A 21,739-nucleotide genomic window follows, 5' to 3' on the forward strand; every position below is an offset into this window, starting at 1 on the left:
GTAAAATGCGTCGGATGTAAATGATTAACTGCATCTTCCGGACAAAGAATCAGTCATACTGCTCTTGTAGCGTACTATGAGCCAAGCACCTTCCCTTCCATTCCCAGCGCAGACGAAACATGACCGCCACACTTCTGTGGTATAGCAGGATCTACATGAGTGTGATGGCGATGAGGGCTACGGTAGCGGCGGTGGAGAAAGAGGGCGTGGTCATGGTGTCTGTGGGTGGAGAGGGAGAAAGGGCAGATGCATTGGGCTAGGGTGATGCATGTGTGGTTGGAAGGGGAGCAAGCAATTTGATTTGCTTTGCTATACGGTGGAACGAAACAGCGGCTTCCAGCATGAGGTCAGAAACACACGATATCTCCAGAACAAGAATTAGAAGCGGTCTCTACTCGCTCTCCTTGCTCGGCTCTTGCTCCTGCTCGAAAAATCTTAAATCGGCTCTCAACATACACACTTGATTGCACGTTGTCATATGGAGTGGACTTCGTCTTGCTCGGAGGTGGTTCAGACTACCATTCTAAGTATTCGCAATATCCTATACCGAGCGCAGAGGAAAGACAAACCTCGCCCGTCGTGGATGATTAATAAGCGCTAATATAGCCGTGCAGATGATATAGGGTAGAAAAGCGGCCGGGCCCAGAGGTGCCATTGTGTCTGTGGATGGGTCCAGGAAAGCGTAGTGTTGGTGTGGGGGGCGGGGTACGTGTTGGAGAGTAGAACAGACGGTTTGCTAGATGATGGGATGGTGACTGGAATGGAGAGGGCACATGACAGTCGGTACTGGAAATGGTATCAGGGTTGATTTAATTCCACCTATTTGCCCTGTAAATCTCGAAGGGTGGGCATGGGATGATAGACATCTTTTATTAAATACGCATACTGTTCCTTTTCCCCCTCAGCACATAGCACTCAGTCGTCATCGCCGTCGTCATCGCCGAAGATGGCTTTAAACACATCCTCAGGCGCCCGCTCCTGCGTCAAAGCATCGTTCCTCTCCACATCCACAGTTGCATGTCCTCCTTCTGGCGCTACCGGACTCGCCCCAGAAGCCTTCGGGGACTCCTCTGGCGTCGCGCCCATCCACGCAGGCCTCTGCAGTGCCGGCGCCCCCTTGGACAGCACCTCGTGTACCATCTTATCCATCGCAGACTTCGACACGGCTTCCTCTGTTCTGCCTCCGAAGCTTGCGCCGTCGACATCAGCATCAGCGGGAGGCATGTCTGGCGGGGGCTTAACGTTGAAGCGCTTGCAGAGGAGCCGCGAGGGGTAAAACGGGAACGTGCTGCGCGTCATGGGGCCGTACATTCCCAACTTTGCGGCCTGCTCTGCGGGGTCTTGCGGCCTGGGTGCCGGTTTGCGGAGGAGGTTCTCGTTGGGCGTGGAGCTGCCGCTGCCGCTGCCGGGCAGGCTGGTTGATGTCGAGGATGTGAAGCGCGAGGCCATGAGACCGGTCGTGGGCTTGAAGACCTCCGCGGCGTGAGCGAATTCTTGCAACTCCTTGGCCCACTCGGATACGGATGCTTTCTCCGCGCGCTCTGGGAGGTCGGCTTTCAGCCCGGCGCGGAGTTCGAGGAAGCTGACATAGCGGGCTCTTTTGTTGGGGTCTTCTGCGTAGGGCATCCAGCCTGTCGCGCCTTTTGCCAAAGCGGCAGCTGCGGTGCCCTTGTCAAGGATGGGGACGAACGTCCACAGGTCTTTTGGCTTCGTGCTGTTAGGGTCTTGAAAGCCCTCGGGGGCACCTTCTCCACGCCCTTGAGGGAGATTGACCTTGCCAGTCATGGTTGCAAGTCGATCTCGAACATCTTTTGGGATGAAGTCGAACACGGATTTCCCAGGGAGCAGTTTCTCGCCTAAGAGGGATGCTCGGGCCTTCGCGTCCAGAGTGGAAGATCTCGCGGCATCAGAAATGGACTGTCGGCTTTTGGTGTTTGCTGGCTCGGCACTAGATTTCGACGATATCCATCCAGAGGGTATCTTGGGAGGCGGGTATCTCTTCTTGATCGTCAATTCGATGATATGTGTGGCCAGGACGAAGCCTGGCAAAGGAGGCTTGCCATCGTGTGAGAGCTGGGGGCGTGCGGATGTCTCTCCAGACGCTTTCTTCGGCTTGAACACAATCCCCTCTACTCCAGCTTTGGCGAATTTGCTTGGTTTCTTGGGTTTCTTGTCCTTTCCCAGTGACTTGTTGAACTTGATCCTGGGTCCGAGCTCATACGGATCTTCATCGTCCGAGCCTGTGTCGTTCAGAACGCCGACTCCAAACGAGGACTTCTTCGGTGCAGCCTTCTTAGGCGCTTTCGTCTTGGATGGCCCTTCCAGCCATGGCAGTGCGAGCATCGGTCGGTCCTCAGGCTCCCTCTCTTCTGTCGCTCCTAGACGTGCCTCGGATTGGTACCCTAGGCCCTTGCGATTGACTTCTTCCCGAGCGGCAGACATCATGCGAGAGTCTTTGGGGGCGAATGTATGAGCTGTTGCTCCCGCGGCATCATCCGAGCAAGCAGGCCTGCGGACCTTTCGGCCTACACCTTGATCTCGCCGCCAACCCATCTTTTGAGCAATCTTCACACCCATTGTCTCCTCCTCCGTCACAAAAAGACCGAACAGGGCGTCATTCTGACTGTCTCCAACGCGTCCAATCGTTGCGAAAGACTGAGCTGTCTCGAGCTCACGAGATTCTGCAGCTGCAGCTTTGTCCTCTTCATCCATGAAATCTTCGGCGCGTTGGGTGGTGTCCTTGTTGCGATTCGATCGCGAAGAGACAAAGGCTTTGGGTGTCCATCCTTCTTTAGATCCAACTGTGTTGAAGTATCTTAGCAGAGTCAAGAAGTCAAACGTTCGTGGCCAAAGTGGCTCTGTAGCTTACCCTGCACTGAAGCCACCCGTAAATGCACCGTGCAGCCTTCTGCGGCCGCGCTCGTCGGTCACGGTCTGCTTCCAGACTGGCACGAAAGTTCCGTCATCGCCATCTTCGTCCGGGGGCAGTTCCGTGCCTAATGTGATGGTGCTTGGGGTTGCGCCTGCACCACGAGGGCGCTTCTGGGCGCCAGAGGGCGAGGTCGCTCTCGGGCGTTTGTAGGACATGACAGCTGCGAAGATTCGTGAATGGAGACACAGTGATCTATGGCACGATCATATCGTAGAGTTGGCGTCTTGGAGTATCATTGATGGAGTTTCGACATATTGGCTTGGCATGATGTCCAGTCGCGCCTGTGAACTTTGGGTGTTACGTAAGCGAACCGTAGCTCGGAAAACAACGAACAATGAGGAACTGAGTGTGTTCAAGCGGTAATCAAGCAAGCATCATTGGAATTGCTCAAAGTACATGACGACGATATCGCGGTCTGTTCACACCAGGTCCATGGCTCTGTCTTCCGAATCAGCAGTAGGCGAGGGAGTGAACGGACACACATGGTCACACATGCAAGACTAGCACGAAGATACTAGCAGCGACACACTGAGCCTCGTAGCTGGAGTTTAGATGCGGCGGTGCGACCGACGCGTCTCACGAAAGTCGCGCAGGTCTGTATTGGCCCCAGGCCGCGATGATGTATGCCAATATCCCGGACGCCGTACCTGGATTAGCCTGAGAGCGACTTGCAGCACCCGGGTTGCGCTCGAGGTGCAGAGACCCTGAGCGTGCGAGTCGAGTGCAGAGCGGCTGCATGCACTGGAAGCACAGCAAGCAGCCAGCTTGCAGGCTGTGGTATAAAATAGGCATGCAAACAGCCTGACAGCTGCGCGTCTCCATGTTGGAATCAAGGCACAGATCGGGCTCGTCGTATCGTAGCGACCCCACCAGGCGGGTATACTGAATGGAGCGGCTGGCTAGAGGCGCCATCGGCTTGGTAGTCAGCGAGGGAAGCGACGACCGCTGTTGTGATCTCGTATCAACCCAACATCGCATCTGGCCTCTCCTCCTGCCTCTGCCTCGTACTCTGCACCCCGACATTGCTTGCCTTGCTGCGCGCCCGCCGTCGCGCCGCTGCCACTGACCGGAGCTCTGCTGGCGCTGCCTAAGAGGCTCCCTGCCGTCATGCAGCGCGTCTGAGCGCCCTGCCCCCTCGAACTCCGCCAGCTCAGTCGCAGTGCCAAGGTTACCGGCAGCGAACGCGCAGGTCCTGGAGCTCTCCCACACTGCGATTACACCCGTCGCATCTTTCGAGCAGTCGAATCGTTATCCTTTGGCTGCCCCTCGCTATACACGCGGCGCTCAGCGCGCCAAATTGCAACCTGATCTCCCGCTGCTCCCTGCGCACCAGCCTAGCCAACAACGATGTCAGCGGCTGCACCTTCGTCGCCCGCCGTGGTGCGCTCCCAGTCCTCTGCCCGCCGTCCTCAAGCAGCAAACAGCCCCTCGGACCGCCCGCACCGCTCGCAGTCGACGACCACACGCTCGAGTGGTCACTCCGTGCCGCATTCGCACACTCGCGCCCCGCCCCAGCAGGCCAACCTCGCCAACGTCGGCCGTCGTGACTTTGAGCAGTCCAATCTGGCGAACGGTCCAGCTCCCCGCCGCAGCGAGTCTAGGGACAGGACAGCCCCGACACCAACGCGCGCCGAGTCCACACGCAGAGGTCATCAACGCTATGCGTCGGACGCATCAACAGCTTCTGCCATGCCCATCAACGGCGTAGCGACTGATGCGTCGAGGTCTGGGACACAGACCTCCCAACCCAGGCGCCGGACAAGCATCACTGCACCCAACACCGGACAATGGATTCTCGGGAAGACAATTGGAGCAGGCAGCATGGGCAAGGTCAAGCTCGCGAAGCAGGCCGAGTCTGGAGAATCCGTACGTTACATTCTGCCTGCCTGGCGTGGTGTCATTAGGGGTTTTATCATGCCCATAGATTACGATGCTAATTGTCGCAGGTCGCTGTGAAGATCGTACCTAGGCAGTCGACAGATCAGCACAGCAGTCAAGCCGACCGGGAGCGCGCCGACCATTCGAAGGAAGTGAGGACAGCACGTGAGGCTGCTATCGTCAGCCTACTGAACCACCCTTACATCTGCGGCATGCGCGATGTCGTTCGGACAAACTACCATTGGTACATGTTGTTCGAATACGTAAATGGCGGACAGATGCTGGACTACATCATTTCGCACGGCCGCCTCAAGGAGAAGCAGGCCCGCAAATTCGCTCGCCAGATCGCGAGTGCCCTGGACTACTGCCACCGAAACAGTATCGTGCACAGGGATCTGAAGATTGAGAACATACTGATCAGCAAAACCGGTGATATTAAGATCATCGACTTCGGGCTGAGCAACCTCTTCTCGCCGAAAAGCTTGCTGAAGACTTTCTGCGGTAGTCTGTATTTTGCGGCTCCAGAGCTGTTGCAGGCTAAGCAATACACCGGCCCAGAGGTCGACATTTGGAGCTTTGGAATCGTCCTCTATGTGTTGGTGTGTGGAAAAGTCCCCTTTGACGACCAGAGCATGCCACAGCTACATGCCAAGATTAAGAAGGGCCATGTCGATTATCCTCCTTGGCTTTCCACCGGTAAGTGTGCGCACTGTATCTTTGTGGATGTCACTGACTTCTCTAGAATGTCGAAACTTGATCCATCGGATGCTGCAAACCGATCCTGCTCAACGGATTACCTTGTCAGAAATCATGACCCACCCCTGGTTGACGAAAGGATTCAACACCCCGCCCGAGAACTATCTGCCCCACCGCGAGCCTTTGCAACTCCCACTTGACGATGACATAATCGAAAGGATGACTGGTTTCGATTTCGGCTCCGCTGAGTATATCAAGACACAGCTTACTCAAGTCTTGTCCTCTGACGAGTACAACCGCGCAGTGCGCCTTGCTGCCCGGAAGACGACAGCGCAGACGCCGGAGATGGAGAAGAAGAGAGGAATGTTCGACTTCTACAAGCGCCGAAACTCAATCTCGAGCAGGGAGCAATTGCCAATGTCATCCTCAGAAGACCTTCAGCGTGGTCTCGACCCCGTCAATGCGTACAATCCTCTCATATCTGTTTATTATCTTGTGCGAGAGAAGAGAGACCGCGAGCAGTTGGAAGCCAACCCGGGTGCAATAGCTGTGCCCCAAAGTCCTGGAGAGAAGCCGTTGAAGATCCCAGATCTTCCCGCACCGGAAGCTGCCTACACAAACAGTTCAACGTACGAGATGCAAGGCGAGAAGACTGGCGGCAGATCTCGGCCCAGAGCACGAACACATGGAGAAGACGAAGTCACGGACACTTTGCAAAAGCTCAATCTGAACCAGCCAACAAATGCCTCGCCGGCAGTCATATCTCCGCCCCCAGAGCATCCTAGAAAGGAAAGCGCCGCTGTTGGGCTTCTGCGTCGCTTTAGTACTAGGAAGTATCGAAACCCCGACCGTGACCGCACAGAGGCCCCACCGACACCGGCTGTCGCCGTATCTGGGCCCGGAGATTCTGCTGCTAGCGTACCCAAGAGAGGCTTCAGTGTTAGGCGCACTCGAGACAGAGACAACCAGTCGGCCTCGCATTTGCATCCGAGCGACGCGAACCAGCCGGAACTCCTTTCTCCGCCTCCCCCGAACACCTCTAGTAGCACCACTAAGAAGTTCAAGGCTCTTGGCCGCTCTACGAGTGTGAACGGCGCCGACCTTCGTAGGAGATTGAGTCGTAGGGGACGATCTTCTGAGGATCCCGGCAACCCTCCACCTACCAGCGGGTCGGATCGTTCAAGCATCAACACACAGCAAAAGCCGACGAACGATGCCGCTTCAGAAGATTTGTCTGGAAGCCCACGGCGCACCGCAGCATCTCGAACCAAGAGCCTTGGCCACGCTCGTCGAGAAAGTATCCAAGCTCGACGGGCACGACGCGAGCAGGCTAGGGAAGCAAATGTTCCCGAGGAGACTGATGCAGAACTGGCCGAAGACAAACCGGAGACGAACCGCAACCCTGAGGTCAAACCTGTGTTCCTGAAGGGCTTGTTTAGCGTTTCAACGACCAGCAGCAAGCCTCTTTCGTTCATTCAAGCTGACATCATCCGTGTCCTCGACCAGCTTGGTGTCACCTTCACAGAGATCAAAGGCGGTTTCAAGTGTCGTCACGTTCCGAGCATTGAACCCAAAAAAGGCGTTGATTCGCCATCCTCAGCCAACCCTCCTTCAAGTGCTGGGCATCGTAGGAGGACCAGCTTCGCAGGAGGGATGTTTAATCGAGACCGTGACCGGGAAGAGTTTAGAGAACAGCAGAGGACACCACAAACCCCGAAGTCCGCGCGAGGTCGACCTTCAATGGCAGATCGCAGCTACACCAATACTGACGAATCCGATGCTAGCGGCGAGGATAAGGAAGATCGCCAACCTCGATCTGGACGCGCGTACCCCCCAGGCGAGACCTCGACGCATGTACAAAATGACTATGGCGGGAGCATGATTCTTGTCTTTGAGATTCTTATCGTCAAGGTCCCTCTTTTGCAGTTGCATGGCATTCAGTTCAAGAAGGTTGATGGAGGGACTTGGCAGTACAAGACGATGGCGCAGACAATACTTTCCGAGCTGCGACTGTAAGCTACGTAGCAGGGGAACAGGGAACGAGCGAGGCGTTTCAGGGACCTGTCATTATATTGATGGATGAAGCGGTAATTTTTAGCGACAGCACTCTTCTTCGGTTCTGTTTGGCTTGTAGTCAGTCTGGGCAGTGAGAGGTGTGCAGGACACAAACATGACAAACGATTCTCATTTGTACTATTCCTTCAGACGGGCCTGGCTTTGGGGGACCATTCAGTCGGAGAAACAAGACTTGTGTTGTAATGTGGGGATCTTTGAGTACGGGTAACGTGGTGCCTGTTACTTGTAATTGATTATTTTGGAAGGCAATCATGGAAAAGAAAGCAGATCCCTACAGTGGTACCGTGTCAAGCGTTCGATATCTGTAAAACTTAGCAGCGTAATTATCCATTACCGTATAATCTCACTTCCCCGTTTCTTGCGCAAGGCGATCCTGGGGCTCGAGCCGCCCGGCTGCCAAGAGCGCGCACGTGCCCGCGGGGCCGCGTCTAGTCGTCTCCAACTCACCTGTGTGCTCAAGTGCGAAGGGCAGCGTTACACCTTTACTTGCCCACCAACCCGTGCCCCGCGCCTTACATACCGCCTTTCGAGCCGCTATCCTTTCGCCTTGAACCTCACCTACAGCTTCTGTTCTATCCTACCTAGCACAGCACACCTACCGCCGCGACATCGGAGCACAATTGCTTGCAAATGCAGCACGTCTACCCGCACCAGCAGCAGTACCCTGGCGAGTGGTCGCAGCACCACCAGCAGCACCCAACCCACCATGTAGCCCACCAGCAGCAAGGCCAGCTCCAGGCGCATCAGGCGCAGGCTCAGGCTGCTGCGGTCGCCGCGGCTGCCGCACAGCAACAGCACTTCGCGCGCATGGCTGGCAACAACGGCAACTCTGTACCTGGCGGCGGCATCATTCCACGTGGACCGGCGAACGACGTCCAGGGCAACAGCCAGGCTGTCATGTCTGAGGAGAACCAGCGCGTCTTGGAGTGGATCGCCCAGCTTATGAAGCCCAACACACGCGAGACCGCCCTCCTCGAGTTGAGCAAGAAGCGCGAGCAAGTGCCAGAGCTTGCCTTGATCCTGTGGCATTCATTTGGTATGTCGTCAGTATACAGCCCGTTGAACATGCTGACTGATGGCGCATAGGTGTCATGGCGTCGCTGCTTCAAGAGATCATCTCCGTGTACCCACTGCTGAACCCGTCGCAATTGACCGCCGCAGCCAGCAACCGCGTCTGCAATGCACTTGCGTTGCTCCAATGCGTCGCCTCCCATACTGAAACCCGTGGACTCTTCCTGGGAGGTGAGTTGTGAAGGCTGCAGGCGCATGTGGATTATGCTGACCCGAGAAGCGCACATTCCACTATTCCTCTACCCGTTTCTGAACACGACGTCAAAGAGCAGACCGTTCGAGTATCTTCGCCTCACATCGCTTGGAGTCATTGGCGCCCTCGTTAAGAACGACTCTTCAGAAGTCATCAACTTCCTTCTTACTACAGAGATTATCCCGCTGTGCCTGCGCATCATGGAGACGGGCTCCGAGCTTAGCAAGACCGTCGCTATCTTCATTGTACAGAAGATTCTTCTCGATGACACCGGTCTTGCCTACATCTGCCAGACTTATGAGCGCTTCTATGCCGTGGGCACGGTGCTGAGTAACATGGTGAACCAGCTCGTCGAGCAGCAGACCGTGCGCCTACTGAAGCACGTCGTCCGTTGCTTCCTCCGGTAAGCCTCTCCAGCATAGTTTTCCTCATTCACTGTATGATCAAGTCCACTGATAGAACCAGCCTGAGCGACAACGCCCGCGCCCGCGAAGCTCTACGTCAATGTCTTCCTGAGCCCCTCCGCGATGCCACCTTCTCCTCTGTGCTCCGCGACGATGCCGCAACTAAACGCTGCCTGGCCCAGCTGCTCATCAATCTCTCGGACAACGTTGCCGAAGTTGGAGGCAACCAGCTGAACCTCCATTAGGCTTGGAGAACGGCTCACACTTATAACAAGAAACTCCAGCCGAAACCCCAGCCACGCCAAATTCGAGCACCGTTTCTACGAATACGTTGGGAACATTGATATAAGGCGTTCCATGACCGAGTAATGCGTTCCAGCCTGCGCTCCTTGCGAAAACAGGCTTGAATGAGGTCTCGGAATTGGACGCTTCAGCTGTCGACTCCACAACCACACACCAAGTGGACGGTAAGGTGTCCTTGGCTCCCTGAATTTATGTTCCTGCTTCGGCAGAGTTTGTCTGTCGGCTTTCATCCATAGGCCTTTTCAGCCCGGCGGTCTGCATTTCGAATACCCTTTCCTTTCTTGAATTGGTCCTCGTAGGACTGGTGCACCGGCACGGCGTTGGGCACATATGATGCGATACCCGTTGCAACTGTATTCTGGGATGTTTCTTCCTCTTTCTTCTATTCTGGTTGCATGAGACGACATGTGACTACGTATCGGTCTTGTTTCTCTTTGATCATGGCGTGGAGTCTGGGTTTCTCTGCATGGGATGGTGCAACGGATGGGTGGCCGGATATCTACATGAATGCTATCGGCTGGGATGGGGAAAAGTCGGATTTCTCTGCGAAGTGTACAATAGCGATATGCGCATGGTCTTGAAGCGATGTAGGAGTACTGAATGCACTGTTTGTACGGTTTCTACTGGGCTACTACTCTTATCTGTGGGACATTGCGGTCAGGAACACTCCTGTTGCTTACTCTTTGTAAACTCGTCCACGCATTGTTCAACAACACGCCGCCCTTTTTCCGATCTTCTTCGGGGGCAGGCTTCTCTCAAAGTCGCCATCTTGTCGAACACGCTTCGCTCCCGTTGGTCAACAGCGCCAAGACGCTTATGTCATCAAGCGAAGCGATTTTGGCTCTCCCACTAAACGCCGCCACTCTGACTGCGAACTTTTCTTCAATCACATCGCAACAGAGCCAACCAAAGGAAATCACCAGATAACCCTTGGGAGACAGCAAAAATGTCGAAAATCTCGTACGTTGCCATGTTATCCGGATAGCCGCCATCGACGGTGTTGCCCCACGTGGCAGCGACCTTGAGAAGCGAGAACGGAGAGACGAGTGTGGCATGAAAACTGACAGGACTCAGCGTTGCCGGCGTTCGTTCCAACGTCAAGGAGCTCCTTGAGTACTCCAATGAGACCAAGAAGAGGAACTTCCTCGAGACCGTCGAGCTCCAGATCGGCCTCAAGAACTACGACCCCCAGCGTGACAAGCGTTTCTCCGGAACCATCAAGCTCCCGACCGTCCCGCGCCCCAACATGGTCAGTCAGCCGGATCTCCAGTCGTTCGAACCATACACTGACTTGCACAGGCCATCTGTGTCCTCGGTGACCAGCACGACATCGATCGTGCCAAGCACCACGGCGTCGACGCCATGTCCGCGGACGACTTGAAGAAGCTTAACAAGAACAAGAAGCTCATCAAGAAGCTCGCGCGCAAGTACGATGCGTTCGTCTCCTCCGACGCTCTCATCAAGCAGATCCCTCGTCTCCTCGGCCCCGGTCTCTCCAAGGCCGGAAAGTTCCCCACGCCCGTCTCCCACGCTGAGGACCTCGCCAACAAGATCACCGAGGTCAAGTCCACCATCAAGTTCCAGCTGAAGAAGGTGCTCTGCATGGGTGTTGCCGTTGGCAACGTCGGCATGACCGAGGACGAGCTCATCTCCAACATCATGTTGTCCATCAACTACCTCGTCTCCCTACTCAAGAAGGGCTGGCAGAACGTTGGTAGCCTGACCATTAAGGCTACCATGAGCCCCCCCAAGCGTCTGTACTAGAGGGTATGTCTGGTCTGCTCGAGGATAAGCGGCGGGACACTTAGCTGTGTCTGGCCGTGGTCATCCTGAAGGAAACCGAACGTCGTCTGGACAGAGCATGGACACTAGTGTAGCAATCAATGAGACATGAAGTTCATGACACATATTATCCACATGCCGTGATTTTCAATAGCTGTCTTATGCCTGTATGCGTGCAAAATTGACTTTGTGCTGAAAAGGATCTTGTCTTCCTCAGGCACTCTGCCTCACGTCAAACCTCATATCCTATCCCTCGAGTCCGTGTGTATCCTTTCATAAAGTCCTATCGCCTAGAATCGGTCGCACGCACGTCCGCGCCAGCTTTCCCTCCCGCCACTTCCAGCCTCGTTGCAAAAACCAGTGCCAAGCCCCTCAGCTTACTTAATCACCCTAGCGGCCCCACGCACCCTATAAAAACTCGTTCCACCCCGTCCCCTCTTCCCTTCTCCATCATCAGTTGGTAATCTACATACCTAATACTCGTGGCTTCGCTACGGCGACTTGCTGAGGGTTATCCCATGCGATGGATAGTCTTCCGTTCCCGGCCCCGTAGAGCAATCTCCAACCGTTCTTCCTAATCAACTACCGTCAGCTCCGTGAAAAGATGGAGGGGAGTTGTGGGATGGGTGGGACATTACCTTCTCTTGAGCTTAGGCTCGAGGGATGGGTTGGCGGAAATGAGAATCGTTTTGCGCTTTGAATGCAAAGGACGCGGTGCGTCTGAGTGTGCAAGGCTGCGTTGGTTGGGCGCGGTGTGGTGTAAGCATGCGCAGGGCTTGTTGCTGGGTTTTTGGCAGGGAAGCTGGCGCGTTGGGATGCGCGAGAGACACTACCACGCCGCGATGGGTGCAATGCTACGCAGGGGCGTTATTGATCAAGTAGTTGATTCGGAAAATGCGCAAGTCACAGATATTTTACTAAAAATGCGCATGTTCTGTCAAGTATGTGGAGCGTTTTGCAATTCGCGCACGTGGTTCTTGAGGCTTTATGTATGAGATACAATAGTGATCAATACAGCCGTATGGATGGCTCCTTTTATTACTCCGAAAATGCTATGCATACATGTTTGCCGTGTCCGCTCCGCATCGCGCCCAATAGAGTGGAATAGCCTCGCGCCCTGCCTGCACGCTCTTCTACCCTCTATTGCATGCTCATCTACCAACCCAACACTATAATCGTACACTCCACCCACCTTCTCAACCCATTCACGCCCTCCTCTGCTTCGATCCCTCTCTCCACTTCCCAAACGCCTCCTCCGCACTGTCACTCTCCATCCCACACCGCTCCCCAACCACGCTCCACGTCCTGCTCCGTATTATCTTCTCCACCGCGCGCTCATTCCGCATCAGCATCGCCAAACTCTCCGTCCGCGCCTCCTTCGGAAAGTACCGCGCGCTGTACGGATCCAGCCGCTCGTCGACAACCCTCTCGCGCATCTTGTCGTCCTCGATCTGCCGAAGGACAGAGTCCGGGTCGTCTGGATCCGGCGCTGTAGCGACGCCCGCGCAGTAATCCAGCACGTCTGAGCGGACTTTCCATGAGGGGAATAGGATGCGCTGCTTGAAGGTGTCGCATGTCTGGGGCGGAATCGAGCGGTCTGGCGCTGAGAGGCTGCGCGAGGAGGTCGAGGCGGGGTCGAAGCTGCGTTGGCCGGGGACCAGGAGCGCGTTGAGGTTCTGCGATATGGAGTCGTCGATTGCGCTGCGGGATATGCGGAGGAAGTCTATGTTCGCGGAATGGCTGATTAGTTAGCTGGTGGTTAGGCGGAATGGGGACAAGGTACCTCGGAGAGCGGTCTGGTTGAAGCAGAATTGCGGGGTTAGACCTGGGAGGTGGGAGGGCTGGGACATTGCGGGCTGGGAGGGGGAAGGGGAGGGCTCGGGGTGAGCTTGCTGCCAGAAGAGATGCGCCAGGTCGAACGATGTGTTGCTGTGGTTATGCAGAGTGGCGTGGATGGTGAGAACAATAGGCAGGCTCGATGAGCTTCCGTCTGGAAGTACAGCTGCTTGGGTGTGAGGAATAATTTGTAGCAGAGACACGAATATGACCGCCAGTCGCAGATCTATGTATGGATGAATCGATGATGAACGCGGGCGAATTGTTGCAGACACATCCCTGCAACATGATGTCAGCACGTCCTCACGTGCGCGCGACTTTACGCGTCTGCGAAGGCGCGCTCAGGCGCGTAGCTGCCTATTATCGAGTCCCGCATCCGATCTATCGCAACACCTCTCTGCTGATGCTTTCCCGCTTCAATGCTTTAGCAATCCCGTCTTCAATACTTACAAGACCTTTGCATCTGTCCGGACGTTGTCCATCGTCTTACATCTTCTTGCAGCGCCGCGAGCGTGCTTTTTGTCGACTCGTAGCCATGCCGTCCAAGCAGGCTACCCTTGGGTATGTGCGGCCTTCTCAGACTACGTTAATGTGGGCATCTCGAATTGTCACGGTGTTGCGACTGAACTGACGTGTTTGCGATTGCAGAAAGTTCTTTGGGAAGAACGGGACCGCGCCCAAGACGCAGCAGTCGAAGCTTTCGTTTGCGACAAAGGCGAAGCCGGAGAAGAATGATGTTGAGTCGAAAGACGAACCAGATTCCTCATCGGAGGAGGTGAAGAAGGAAGTCGAGCCCAAGGAAGAGCCAGAGTCGTCGGCAGATACGGTGAAGGAAAACGGCGACACCGCTGCTGGAGCAGAAGAGAAGGAAGAGGCTAATGGAGACGTTATGGAGGTTGATAGCAGCCCTCCAGCTGAGGCAGGCAAGAAGAGACATGTCGAAGAGGAAGAGGAGGATTCAGACGATGCACCGCCCACAAAGAGGGCGCGTGGAAGACCGGCCAAGGCTGCACCAGCAAAGAAGGGAAAGGAAGGCCCAAAGAAGGCGGAGAAGCCTACTGCGAAGGCCACCAAGAAGACGAAGGTTGTAGATCCCGAGGAGAACGAGGAAGAAGAGGAGATAGCCGCGCCTGCTAAGGTTGTCAAAGACAAGAAAAACGAGCTGGAGAAGACGCCGCCGAAAGAAGAACCGGCTTCAAGCGCATCCGACGAGGACGTGGTGAGCTCGGACGAAGAGCCTCCAGAGGTTGCAAAGAAAGCGCGAGAGAAGGTCCAGAGCGCGCTGAAAGGTGCTTCAAAAGGCGCGACCAAGGACGCGTATCCTGACTGGAAACCCGGAGAGCCAGTCCCGTACGCAGCGCTCTGCACCACTTTCTCAAAGATTGAGATGACAACAAAGCGATTGGAAATTATGGCACACTGCTCGTTGTTCCTGCGACAGGTTCTTCGCCTCACGCCGCAGGATCTGCTGCCGACAATTCTCCTCATGATCAACAAACTCGCAGCAGACTACGCTGGTATTGAACTAGGCATTGGCGAGTCGCTCATCATGAAGGCCATCTCCGAAAGCACAGGACGAAGTTTACAGCATATCAAGAATGAACAAAATGAGATTGGCGACTTGGGTCTTGTGGCAGCGAAGAGTCGGTCGAAGCAGCCTACCATGTTCAAGCCGAAGGCTCTGACTGTTGCAGGCGTGCACAAGGGCTTGATGGCAATTGCGACCATAGAAGGACAAGGTGCTCAGGGCCGAAAAGTTGATGGGATCAAAAAGCTGCTGTCTGCTGCAGATGCCCACAACGCAGGTAAGGCTATTGACATCGAAGAGAACAAAGGCGGAGCCAGTGAGGCCAAGTTCATCGTACGGACACTCGAGGGTAAGCTTCGACTTGGTCTTGCCGAAAGGACGGTAGTAGTTGCCCTTTCCCAAGCAATGAAGTTCCACGAGATGTCACAGGACGACAAAATCCCATCCACGACAGACCTTGCTTCAGCCGAGACCATACTCAAGTCTGTCTACAGGTAAGTGCACAGCTAAGACTTTCAGTAAGGATCATGCTAATAGCTACTCAGTGAGCTCCCAAGTTACGAGGTCATCATTCCCGCGATGCTTGAGCATGGGTTAAGCAAGCTTAAAGACAAATGCCAACTGCAACCTGGTGTTCCTCTCAAGCCCATGTTGGCAAAGCCGACAAAATCCATCACGGAGGTTCTTGATCGCTTCGAAGGCAAAGACTTCACCTGCGAATACAAATACGACGGCGAGCGCGCACAGATACATTTTGTTGCGCACGACGCTGCAATGGAGATGGCAACAGCTGCTCCTGCTGCTGGAAAGAGTGACAAAGGCGTATCGAACATCTTCTCTAGAAATTCTGAAGACCTGTCGAAGAAGTATCCAGATATCCTTGCCAAGCTTCCGACATGGGTCAAGGAAGGCACGAAGAGCTTCGTGCTGGATTGTGAAACGGTGGCTTGGGACATCAACGAGAAGAAGGTCTTGCCTTTCCAGCAATTGCAGACACGTAAGAGAAAGGATGTCAAAGCTGAAGACATTACTGTCAAAGTTTGCGTATTTGCCTTTGATATTCTCTATCTGAACGGTGAGGTATGTAAAGATAACCCTTCCCATTATTTTAATACTAACAACGTCAGGCGCTCGTGAACAAGTCTCTCCGGGAACGCCGAGAACATCTGCTTAGTGCGTTCAAGACCGTAGAAGGCGAATTTGCCTTCGCTAAATTTGGCAATACCAACGAGCTTGAAGAAATCCAGGTCCTTCTGGAAGAGTCCGTAAAATCGGGATGCGAAGGCCTGATGGTGAAGATGTTGGACGGGCAAGAATCCTCCTACGAGCCCAGCAAACGGTCTCAAAATTGGCTCAAGGTCAAGAAAGACTACCTCGCTGGCGTCGGCGACTCTCTCGACCTCGTCGTGCTGGGCGCATACTACGGCAAAGGCAAGCGCACAAGCTGGTACGGAGCCTTCCTGCTCGCATGCTACAACCCAGGAACCGAGAAGTACGAAACCGTCTGCAACATCGGCACAGGCTTCTCCGAAGCTATCCTAGAAACGCTGCACAAGCAATTATCCGAGATCGTTATTGCGCGCCCAAAGCCGTTCTATACGCACAGCTCCGGCAACAAGGACCAGCCGGACGTGTGGTTTGAGCCGCGCTATGTGTGGGAGGTCAAGACTGCGGATTTGACGCTGAGTCCGAGGTACAAGGCTGCGGCTGACGAGGTTGCGGGCGGTGGCAAGGGTGTTAGTTTGAGGTTCCCGCGGTTTATCAAAGAGAGGGAGGATAAGAAGCCCGATATGGCGAGTACGAGCCGTATGATTGCGGAGATGTATTCGAGGCAGGAGAGTGTGAGCAAGAACAAGGGCCCGAGTGTGGACGATGACTTTGAGTATTAGACAGACACGATGCGTAGTCATGTTTGCGATACGTGTACAGTGTTCTTTTTTTTTTTTTTTTTGCGCATCTCTGCACCTCCGACCTTGAGTACGGCGGATGACGGCATATCCGCTAACGTACCCGGCAAGCGAGCTGCGCAGGCAAGCGAGCTGCGCACCCCACTCGACTTTCATGCCTCTATAGTGGTATATCTCAACAACACAATAAGACAATGGAATATAATTACTATGCTAAATTAAGTGGCATCTCTAGTGTCCTTCTTACATGTTCGCGAGTTATGGCCAGTCTCCCTACAGCGCCTACAGCGCGCTGAAGCCTGCCGACTCGTACCTAATCGCGCCCTACCTTGACGCGTTTCCCCCTCAAGCTGCTCTCAACCTCATTTTGAGCTATGATTTCCTCTGCCTCTGCCTTTGATAGGGTGCCTCACTACTGGATACGCTTCTTTTTGCGCCTTCTACGCGTTATAGTAGTCTCATTTGCTTTCTTAAGGCTCTTAATCTAATCGCGTATTAATGCTATTTCGTGCATTACTATTGTAGAGCCTTTCTTAAGCTGATTAAGTCTCTCAATAATAGATATAGGTGATGAGCTTCTATGCCTCTATATCCTATCGCGTATTAATATTGATTGAGCCTCTAGCTTACGCGCGTTACTTGGTGTTTGCGCTTCCTAGAGGGTAGTCTCTAGTGTAGGTGGCGTTGGCGTACGAAGCTTTACATTAAGCTTTGCTATCACCCTATTAGGATCATGTGGTACTAGGCCAGCGCCTTAAAAGCTTGCGTAGATATTCTCCTTTATAATAGACTACTTATAGGCTGCGTAGAAGGCTGGCAGGAACTCTAGCTTCGTGATATAGTTAATGTAATCACGAATTAGGCCCTTGATCTAGCGGCTGTATGCGCGCTTTAACGGCGAGAAGTAGCTAATATTAAGTGGCTGTAGGAGGTGTAATGAATGTGATGGTATATAGAGAGTATAGATGTTGTTCTCCTTGTAAAGCGCTTAAAATTTGAGTGAGTTATAACTCTTATAGCTATTAAGTATAAGTAGCTGGCGTACACCTACTCTACGCTCTACTATATGCTTAATAAAGTGCCTTAGCCACTCTACTCTAAGCTTATTTATTGTCTAGCCATTATTGCTGACAGCGAAAGCCTAGTTATATAGTATCTCGTTATCCTTGTACCAGGTAGAGAGGTGATACTGGCCAGCAAAGATGATAAAGGGTGGGATAGCCCAGCTAGTGGCGTTAATTCTATGAATTATAGTAACCCACTTATGATCACCTAGCTATATTGCTTTTGGCCTACCTCATCGTTCTAAGCCTATAATAATGAGCTAAGCTAATATCCTACCCATCATAAAGCTAGTCTTATTGAAGTTGTAGGTATCTTTATTATAGATCCTATAGGTAGTTTTTGTGCGCGCTATAAGGTTGAACTATGCCCTAATTGCCTTAGGATCCTCACATAGAGCTCTCTGTCGATTATATGGTTAATTAAAACGTGTGGTAAGGCTTTCTGTCCGCTTAATAAAGTTGCGTGGCCACTTCTCGCCTACCTAGCCAGCGCCGCGCTTAGCGAGTAGTCTATTCGCTATATCTCAAATAGCACCTAGGGTTGGCGAAAACCCTCGCGAATCTAGGTTAAGGATATGCCTAGTAATCACCTCCTCTTCTAGCTTATTAAGCTTCTTTGAATTGGGCTTAGAATTGCGTCGTGGGAGTACTTTAGCGCGTCGGCCACGGAGCGTACTTTTAGGGACTTTATATATTGTTGTAGCGCGTCTTCCACTTTGAACCTGGTTTTGATTGATTGCTAAGATAGCTAGAGATATATCGCCTTCGTTATAGGGCGATTGTAAAGTAGTTGGTTGAGCCATTGTAATTGAAAGGTGACGTGACGCGAAAAGTCGGTGGGGTGCGCAGCTCGCTTGCCTGCGCAGCTCGCTTGCCGGGTACGTTAGGTCGTATGGCTGAACCTTGATACTTCATGTTACGGTTTGCCCAATTCAACCTTTGTCATTTCCCTTTCAGAGCCACACTGCTCTATATTTGAAAGGCCTTGTCAAAATTCCAGTCGTCTCAAAGGATAAGAGAGTACGAAGTGTGCTATTCGCAAAATCTATCATACAATATCCTCAGTCGGGATCCTCAAGGATCCCAACTCCTCAACCCCATACTCTCCAACCTCCTCCCTCTCCACTCATTCGTCCCCCTCCCCCTCGCCTTCTGCGACCCCAACAACCCCAGCTCAAGCGCCTCACTATACTCACCATCGCTCCCATGCTCCTGAACCCACCGCTGCACCTCCCACCGCTCCCACTCGCTCTTCTTCACCGCCTGTTTATACGTCTCCTGCAACCTTGATGGCGGATAGTGCTTCCCCATCTTCCATGCCCTTGCCTTTTCCACTATCTGCTCTGAAAGCTGGATCTTGCGGCGCGCGGCCGTCTGGGAGGTGAGGAAGAGGGACCTGGCGGCTTGTCGAGCGAAGAGACGATCGGCCGTGTGCCAGGGTGGCAAACGCACTTGCTGGCCTGTGTCCGAGTCGTATACGATGCGGGTGAGAGGTGGTGGGCCGTTGAGCAGGCGGTCGTTCTCAGCGAGGACCTCGTTTTTCTCGTCCATTACTTTCTCGATGCCTTTCTCCAGGGCAAGTTGCTCTTCCTTGAGAACGTTGAGGCGGGAGGTAGTCTCCTCGAGCGTCTTTTCTGTGGCAGCGAGGGTGCGCAGGAGGCCGGTGATTTGGAGGGCGTCGGGGTGCGAGGGGCTTGGGAGGAGGGAATGGTACGTCGATATCGTGTGCTGCATTTCCTGCCTGAGGGCCTCGAGTTCGGTCTGTTCGGCGAAGGCGCGGCCGTCGAGCATTTCTTTTTGCTGATTGTACTCCTCGTGCCACTGCTCTGCTTCGCGGGTTGAGGTGGCGAGTTGTTCTTGCAGTGTTTGGACTGTGTCGCGGTGGGCGGCGACGTACTCTCTGAGCTCGTTGCGCTCGGACTCGAGCTCAATGTGGTAGGTGTTTAAGTTGGTGATGGAGGCTTTGAGGTGGGTGATTTCGGTGTCTTGTGCGGCTTTTACTTTGCGCTCGCGTTTGAAAAGGGAGTGCCATTCTGGTGTGTCTGTGCCGGCTTCAAGGGCGTCGTTTATGGTCTTTTTCTGGAGGGCTTCTTCCAGCTCGCGGATCTTCTGTTCTTGTTCCTGGTGGGCGAGGAACGCTGTTTGCATGTCACTTATAGATACTGCGTGTTTGGGCCTGTCTTGCAGTTCTTTCTGCAACCGTTCGACTTCAAGGGCGTGGCTCTTTACTACTTCCTCAAACTCCTTGGTCTTCTGCGTCAGCGAAGATTGTAGGTCTGCCGCCCACGAAGCCGTCTCCTCAAGCTTTCTCTGAGCCTCGTGTCCGTGAACATGAGACGTTCTTTGCCGCTCTGTCTTCTCCACACTCCTATGTAGTGCATCCTCCAACTCCTTAATCCTCGCCTCCTGCTTTTCCTCCCTGCTCTTACCGTCACGCTGACTCATCTTCAGCTCCTCACTCTTCCCCTTCAACGCCTCTTCCAACTGCCTAATCCTCCTTTCCTTCTCATCAATCCTCTTCTCATTCTTCATAATCAGCTCACGGTGTTGATTCGTCTCCGTCTCATAGCGCTCAACCACCTGCACAATTTTCTCCCTCACCCCATTAACACCCACCGGCATATTGCCCCTCTTCCCCAACACGCTATGCACATCCAGCGTCCTGCGCTGATTGTATAATTCATCCCGCAGACTCAGTAGATCCTGGCAAGTCCTATCCAGCGCGTCCTGGAACGACCTCGCAATACCATCTCCCATCGACGGTGTCGTAAACATACTGTGCGAACGCACCCTATCATATCCACCTCTTGGCCTTGGTCGTGAAGGAGGTTTCACGGGCTCGTCGAAGCGGACTTTGCGCTCCCACTCTGGTGTGGTTACACGAGGTTGTGTGAACAGCTCGCTGGAAAGGGGCTGCCGCTCCACGCCCTCCCTCATCTTCACCCGATAGCTATCCGTATTCCGCGCATACTGCGCCCGATTGCTCGTCGGCTGCGCGAGGACGAGACTGTGGCGACGGCTCGAGGCGCGGGAATTCTGCCCTGGCTCTGCATCCGTATCGCTGTGGTACGTTGGGGAAGAGATCGCTTCGCCGCCGAACTGGGCGTAAATTTCGGCGCTGTATGTGGACGAAGCGGCTGGTGAGGCATAACGCGAAGTAGAACTGTGCTGTGAGTCTATCGCGCGGTTGGGAAGTGGAAATCCGTCGGTTTCTGAGAACTGGTAGTCATTCTCATCTCCGTCGAGATTCTCGGTTTCTTCCTGTATGGGACCTTCCTCCCCAATGTGGAGTTCGCTCCTCTTGTGTTTCGAGAGTTGGAACTGGCTCTCGCTGGGCATGAATTCTGATGGTAATCTTGAGTCGACTTTGGGTCCGACGTGGGCGTACTTGCTCGATCGGCTTGGTATTCTTCTCAGTGAGGGCCGCTCTCCGAGGAATTTTGGCGGCATGGTGAAATGGTCTTGGGAAGCGCTGGTACTGGTATTTGACTAGGTGGTCTACGTGTGTGGTATGGATGTTAGAACATGCACGAGAAGAGTTGCTGTTCGAAAGTATGAAAATTGACCTTTAAAATTGAAACTCTGGCCGTCAAATATTTGAACAGCATACTTTAATAGACAAAAGATATTGTATTGGCTCACAGGCGTCATGGTCAGCCATCTACTGTCTCGCTCTTGACTAGACAAGAAAATGTTATTGACTCTATTCTTAGCTCCCAACGTCCTTGTCTGCCCACAATTGAACAATGGCAACAAACCAGCTCCCACGATACCACAAATCTCTCTTTATTGCAAGACAGCGCCCGTTCCTAAGCGTCGATCACTACGGAGGACAAGTCCGGCACGTGGGAGCCCCCTTGACCCTGACTCAGGCACGCCCCTCACGCCCTCTGAGTAAACCCAGCGTAAAGCATCTGAGTCTTTAGTCAGCTCCCACAATGAATGGTTGAAAGCAAGCCGCACACGAACGCCGAAGCCAGTCCCAGCGAGGAATGTGCTGGTATCATTTCGGCCCGATTCCACGTGACGTCCCCTCCCCTCAACTTAGCCTCTTTGTGTCCCTCTAGGC

The 21,739-nt window shown here is 53.8% G+C and overlaps 7 protein-coding genes across 7 annotated transcripts; 4 read left to right on the plus strand and 3 right to left on the minus strand.

Moving 5' to 3' along the window:
- Window positions 1-802: 802 nt before the first annotated feature.
- On the minus strand, window positions 803-3,339 carry CC84DRAFT_1136472 (G patch domain-containing protein 1). Its single transcript, XM_018176103.1, has 2 exons — window positions 2,870-3,339; window positions 803-2,815 (listed from the first exon to the last, which is right to left on the minus strand). The coding sequence occupies exons 1-2, from the start codon at window positions 3,085-3,087 to the stop codon at window positions 916-918; spliced, it is 2,118 nt and encodes a 705-aa protein (XP_018043495.1). The 5' UTR covers window positions 3,088-3,339; the 3' UTR covers window positions 803-915.
- A 556-nt stretch (window positions 3,340-3,895) lies between these two features.
- Window positions 3,896-7,886, plus strand: CC84DRAFT_1110214 (protein kinase kin1). The gene is made up of 3 exons (XM_018175243.1): window positions 3,896-4,798; window positions 4,879-5,506; window positions 5,553-7,886. Exons 1-3 carry the CDS (start codon window positions 4,280-4,282, stop codon window positions 7,520-7,522), a joined length of 3,117 nt encoding a protein of 1,038 aa, XP_018043496.1. The 5' UTR covers window positions 3,896-4,279; the 3' UTR covers window positions 7,523-7,886.
- A 326-nt stretch (window positions 7,887-8,212) lies between these two features.
- CC84DRAFT_1183585 (Rcd1-domain-containing protein) lies at window positions 8,213-9,495 on the plus strand (the record flags this gene model as incomplete). The annotated part of the gene is made up of 4 exons (XM_018180695.1): window positions 8,213-8,618; window positions 8,669-8,824; window positions 8,874-9,249; window positions 9,312-9,495. 4 exons carry the CDS (start codon window positions 8,213-8,215, stop codon window positions 9,493-9,495), a joined length of 1,122 nt encoding a protein of 373 aa, XP_018043497.1.
- Window positions 9,496-10,465: 970 nt separating this feature from the next.
- CC84DRAFT_1193079 (ribosomal protein L1) lies at window positions 10,466-11,350 on the plus strand. The gene is made up of 3 exons (XM_018181271.1): window positions 10,466-10,513; window positions 10,628-10,802; window positions 10,853-11,350. The coding sequence occupies exons 1-3, from the start codon at window positions 10,500-10,502 to the stop codon at window positions 11,315-11,317; spliced, it is 654 nt and encodes a 217-aa protein (XP_018043498.1). The 5' UTR covers window positions 10,466-10,499; the 3' UTR covers window positions 11,318-11,350.
- Window positions 11,351-12,540: 1,190 nt separating this feature from the next.
- Window positions 12,541-13,408, minus strand: CC84DRAFT_1193080 (caffeine-induced death protein-like protein Cid2; the record flags this gene model as incomplete). The annotated part of the gene is made up of 2 exons (XM_018181272.1): window positions 13,119-13,408; window positions 12,541-13,058 (listed from the first exon to the last, which is right to left on the minus strand). The coding sequence occupies exons 1-2, from the start codon at window positions 13,183-13,185 to the stop codon at window positions 12,541-12,543; spliced, it is 585 nt and encodes a 194-aa protein (XP_018043499.1). The 5' UTR covers window positions 13,186-13,408.
- Window positions 13,409-13,575: 167 nt separating this feature from the next.
- On the plus strand, window positions 13,576-16,606 carry CC84DRAFT_1160353 (DNA ligase 1). Its single transcript, XM_018177479.1, has 4 exons — window positions 13,576-13,732; window positions 13,820-15,193; window positions 15,245-15,779; window positions 15,827-16,606. Exons 1-4 carry the CDS (start codon window positions 13,707-13,709, stop codon window positions 16,586-16,588), a joined length of 2,697 nt encoding a protein of 898 aa, XP_018043500.1. The 5' UTR covers window positions 13,576-13,706; the 3' UTR covers window positions 16,589-16,606.
- A 2,138-nt stretch (window positions 16,607-18,744) lies between these two features.
- CC84DRAFT_1255244 (uncharacterized protein) lies at window positions 18,745-21,120 on the minus strand (the record flags this gene model as incomplete). The annotated part of the gene is made up of 1 exon (XM_018184522.1): window positions 18,745-21,120. The coding sequence occupies one exon, from the start codon at window positions 21,118-21,120 to the stop codon at window positions 18,745-18,747; it is 2,376 nt and encodes a 791-aa protein (XP_018043501.1).
- Window positions 21,121-21,739: the final 619 nt, after the last annotated feature.

The sequence above is a fragment of the Paraphaeosphaeria sporulosa genome (genome assembly GCF_001642045.1).
Source record: "Paraphaeosphaeria sporulosa strain AP3s5-JAC2a unplaced genomic scaffold CC84scaffold_1, whole genome shotgun sequence".
NCBI lineage: Eukaryota > Fungi > Ascomycota > Dothideomycetes > Pleosporales > Didymosphaeriaceae > Paraphaeosphaeria > Paraphaeosphaeria sporulosa.